We start from the raw sequence: 5000 nt of genomic DNA, 5'->3' as shown, positions 1-5000 counted from the left end.
TTCTGTTATGTTTGTTATGCGTGTATTTAGCATGGAGCCGACTGTGAACATTTCACTGCAATGTACTGTGTATGTGACAAATAAAATCTGAATCTGAATCTGAAAAATGTAACTTTAAGTTGCATTTTTCAGGAACTAGTAACTAAACGGGATAAGTATCAATCAAACCCACAGCAAGAAAGCAAAACGGTGTATTTTCCCCTGATTGCCTAGCCGATATAACACTGACAGTGAACCTTCTCTTGCATAAAATGGCTCCATCTTTTCCTTATATAGTATTTAAGTAAAGGTGTATTGCTACTTTCACTCAAGTTCACAATCTGAATACATTTCCCATAATGCCCCTGTCCCCCTTTAGGAACGGCTGATTGGGGAGATTGAGAAGTTGAGAAATGAGATCGACCATTTGAAGCGCCGCAGTGGGGCGTTTGGAGATGGAACTCACCCTCGGTACACACACAGACATACACCTCAGACCACACATGCTCTCTTGTATGCAGTTCCTCACACACGGTGCCTTTATGCATTATTGATGATAAGCTGTTCCTTATATGTAATGTCAGGTCTCACCTGGGTAGCGCCAGCGACCTACGCTTCTCTGTGGTGGAGGGCCAAGATGGCCACTACAGCACAACTGTGATTAGACGGGCACAGAAGGGCCGACTTTCACTACGGGACGACCCAAACAAGGTGCAAATAATGTCTTCATCAAGCCACACACAGTTCCTCACATACACATACACTGTGCCAGGAGGGGCCAACTTAAAAAATCCCAATATCATGTGCCTACTATTATTCTAACCACATACAGCTCCTTGCCCGTGCTTAATCCAGGTCCACGTCTGCTTTGCTAATCAGTGAGTGCTTGGCTGACGTATGATGATCTTCATTCCTAACTCAGCATTCTCTACTAACCTCTCTGTCTCTGTCTCTCTCTTTCACCTGCTGCCATGGACACAATGTAAGTTCCCTAGTTCATCCCTTTTCTTCTCTCGCCACATACTTCCAGCCATATCGTACTTTTACATGTGTTTACATCTATGTGCTTAATATGTGGAGATGCGAGTACATGCGTTAAAGCTTGTGCCATGTGTTTTTGTTGTGTGCAGGTGTGCGCGGTCATTGAACAGGACTACCCTTCCCTGCGTGGGAGCGTCAGCCACCTGCTGGGCAGTGACATGGAGGCAGAGTCAGACCTGGATGATGACGTCAGCTCGGCTCTGCTTTCCCCCAGCGGCCAATCAGACGCCCAGACCCTGGCTCTCATGCTGCAGGAGCAGCTTGACGCTATCAATGAAGAGATAAGGTGCCAAATCACAGGCCCATTACAATACAGCACATGGCAGGTTTTATGATCCCCCATTGGTAAAATTGGGGGTCAGTGCACCAGCAAGAAAAATAGGGCACAGATAAGAGTAGAACAACGACATTAAGATAATACAACTAGTAATTACGAGGAATGGGACATTTATGAAGATACTACAGCAAATAAGCAGTGGTGCTGCTTGATCTTGTTAATGCAATGCATTAAGGGCAGACAGGATGCACCAGAACTGTTAGTGGCATTAGATAGAGGGATGATAACATGTAGATAAGACTGTTCAGCTCTGTTTCCTGCTGGGAGAGGATGCTACTTACTGCAGCTTCTTTAACGAGGTGCTCTTGTGACACCTCAGAATATGCTTCAGGAGAGGAGGTGCAAACTAGATGCTGATTATGCTGCAGTGGAGCCAGACTTCCTATGCTATTTCTATGAACACATATTTGCCTGGATATCTACTTTATTAGATATTTTATACAATTGTACTTGATTTATAGATAAATGTTGTGTATTAACTACATGAACAAATACAAGTCCTACTTACAGAATAAAGGAAAATGAAAACTAAGGGGGCTAGTTGTTGAAGGGTCTTTTTCTGCATGTTATTCCCCTCTCTGCCCCATTTCATCTGTCTCTCGAGAAACTGAAAATTATTTTATTTTGGGCTCTTTTTACGATACATAAAAATAAAAGGTGTTCTCTATTCAATAATGGATGAGAGATGTTCACTGGTCAAAGATAACGGGTGCATTTGTGTGTGTGTGTGTGTGTGTGTGTGTGTGTGTGTGTGTGTGTGTGTGTGTGTGTGTGTGTGTGTGTGTGTGTGTGTGTGTGTGTGTGTGTGTGTGTGTGTGTGTGTGTGTGTGTGCGTGTTTGTGTGTGTGCGTGTGCAGGATGATCCAGGTGGAGAGAGAGTCAGCAGACCTGCGCTCTGACGAGATTGAGTCTCGTGTGAACAGCGGCAGCATGGACGGACTCAACGTGACGCTTCGACCGCGCGCCTTACCCACCTCCGCCACCGCCCAGTCCCTGGCATCCTCCTCCTCCCCGCCCAACAGTGGCCACTCCACACCCAAACACCACTCACGCAACGCTAGCCACCAGCTAGGCATCATGACTCTGGTAAGGGGATGCACACACTACTCACTTACGGGTGGCTGTGGCGAAGCGGGGAGGGTGATCGTCCACTGGAGTGCAGAGTCGGTGGTTCGATCCCCCCGTCTCCCCGCCACATGTCCAAGTGTCCCTGGGCAAGACACTGAACCCTAAATTGCTCCCGGTAGTTAGCTCGCACCCTGCGTGGTAGCTGCTGCTATCGGTGTATGAATGTGTGCGTGATTGGGTGAATTTGTATAAAACAATGTCAAGCGCTTTGAGTCTGTGAAATACCAGGGAAAAGAGCTATATAAGTGGAGTCCATTTACTTATCCGCCGTATCGTACACACACAACAACAGCAGCACGTTCATTGTGAAAAGCTCCAGGTGTAACTGTGTGTTGTCTTCTTTGATAGCCAAGCGACTTGAGGAAACACCGCAGGAAAGTGGCAGTAAGTTTGCAAACACACTTTTATCATTGCACGGCTGTTTTTGTCCCAATTCTAACTTCCATGACTGAGCTGATGAGTTTCCTTTGTGACTCTCCTATAGTCACCAGTGGAAGTGGACAAAGCTACTATCACGTGTGAGACTTCCCCTCCTTCATCCCCGCGCAGTTTACGGCTGGAAACCAACTTTGCCCAATTCACAGGCAGTCTGGAGGACGGCCGAGGGTAAACACACACACAGACTCACACACACACACACACACACACACACACACACACACACACACACACACACACACACACACACACACACACACACACACACACTTATTGATAGCACAGTATGGTTAATCGGCATAAGTACATCCTCCCTGTCAAATTGTTTTCATATTCTTTTATTGTTTAACAAGTTTTATCATTACCCTATTACCATAATATGGAGATAATATGGTAATATGGTGGCTACAGTGGGAGATTCAAACACACAAAAGAATTATTGCTTACCTTTCCCTCTTCATAGTTTACATTAATATATCAATATATCATAATATAGATCTAGATGTAACACAATTTGCTCTCTTTTTTTTACTGTTTGCAGCAAGCAGAAGAAAGGCATCAAGTCATCTATTGGCCGACTGTTTGGGAAGAAGGAAAAGGCTCGAATGGAGCAGCAGACTTTGGGCAGGGAAGGGCAGCAGCAGCAGCCTCTCCCGGCCTTATCAGGTACACTCCAGATTACATGTACCATATCTCACACTGGTGCAGACTGTGGGAGACTTACAATATAAATTAAATGTTTTTCAGACTTTGAGATGGGCATCGGTGACACCATGACCCTGGGGAAGCTGGGCACGCAGGCTGAGAGGGACCGCAGGATGAAGAAAAAGTAAAAGCATCCTTCTATTTTTTCTTGTTCTTGTTACATGGACATATTCACTCAGTCGTTTTCTGGTTATTCTCACTTCCTTCTGTCTTTCTTTTTCCATTTTTTTGTTGTTGTTGTTATTCCTTTGTTAGACACGAGCTTCTGGAAGGCGCCAGGAAAAGAGGAATGGCATTTGCCCAGTGGGACGGCCCTACTGTGGTCTCCTGGCTAGAGGTACTCCCTTCATCAACTTAAATATCTGCAAATGCATATATTTGAACAAAAAATAAGTCTATCTTGCTGTCTTTACTACAGGACCAGTACTACATACTAATATAAAATGGAAAACAATGATAGCTGCACTCCGCTCCCCTCCCCTTACTGACCTTTTATGGGCGACAATGGTGTGGTGACGTTGTATATATCTTGACGCCTCTCACCAGCTGTGGGTGGGCATGCCGGCGTGGTATGTGGCAGCCTGTCGCGCCAACGTGAAGAGCGGAGCCATCATGTCGGCCCTGTCGGACACAGAGATCCAGAGGGAGATCGGCATCAGCAACCCCCTGCACCGACTCAAACTGCGCCTGGCCATCCAAGAGATGGTCTCCCTCACCAGCCCGTCTGCACCCCTTACCTCCAGAACGGTAAGATAACAACACAACCAACGCACCCCCTCTGTGATCACCCTATCGTCGCGCATGTAAATGTACACACACACACACACACACAAACACACACAGAGCATTATGTTCAAGTGAGCACACGAAGCAACATGGAAACTTCAAACATTCAGCATTGTGAATGTGAACACACAATTGCCCCACACAAAAACACTAAGAAAAACTCCCGCACTGTTGGGCTTACCCGTCACTCCACACCCTCGCGGGGATGACACTCTTTTTTAGCTTTTTTGTTCAGACTACAGTAGAGTCTTTGTTTATGTCACCGACTGTGTTTGACTTGTCCCTTTGTGCTGCCGTAGAAAGCATGGGGCACTGTGGGAAAACGACACACAAGTAGCGCCAGATATAGCTGTGAGCTATACCTGCCTGAAATACACTCCTTCCCTTAGCATCACTCAACACAATGTTTGTCTGTGTGTGTTTGTGTGTGTGTGTGTGTGTGTGTGTGTGTGTGTGTGTCTGTGTGTGTTTGTGTGTGTGTGTTTGTGTGTGTGTGTGTGTGTGTGTGTGTGTGTGTGTGTGTGTGTGTGTGTGTGTGTGTGTGTGTGTGTGTGTGTGTGTGTGTGTGTGTGTGTGTGTGTGTGTG

At 46.1% G+C, this 5000-nt stretch overlaps 1 protein-coding gene across 1 annotated transcript in view; it reads left to right on the top strand.

Annotated features, from left to right (window-relative positions):
- The window catches only part of ppfia4 (PTPRF interacting protein alpha 4), a gene marked incomplete at its 3' end in the record, with an annotated part of 17466 nt that overhangs the window by 8051 nt on the left and 4415 nt on the right, over positions 1 to 5000 (top strand). Inside the window, exons 10-19 of the mRNA XM_080026277.1 lie at positions 359 to 450; positions 564 to 690; positions 1110 to 1306; positions 2215 to 2443; positions 2834 to 2869; positions 2970 to 3091; positions 3465 to 3589; positions 3671 to 3752; positions 3884 to 3965; positions 4175 to 4375. Of these exons, the coding sequence (XP_079882403.1) occupies positions 359 to 450; positions 564 to 690; positions 1110 to 1306; positions 2215 to 2443; positions 2834 to 2869; positions 2970 to 3091; positions 3465 to 3589; positions 3671 to 3752; positions 3884 to 3965; positions 4175 to 4375 (1293 nt within the window). The remainder of the gene's footprint in view (positions 1 to 358; positions 451 to 563; positions 691 to 1109; positions 1307 to 2214; positions 2444 to 2833; positions 2870 to 2969; positions 3092 to 3464; positions 3590 to 3670; positions 3753 to 3883; positions 3966 to 4174; positions 4376 to 5000) is intronic.

Source organism: Ammodytes marinus (genome assembly GCF_949987685.1).
Source record: "Ammodytes marinus genome assembly, chromosome: 4".
Lineage (NCBI taxonomy): Eukaryota > Metazoa > Chordata > Actinopteri > Uranoscopiformes > Ammodytidae > Ammodytes > Ammodytes marinus.
This window is presented reverse-complemented; position numbering and strand designations above follow the sequence as displayed.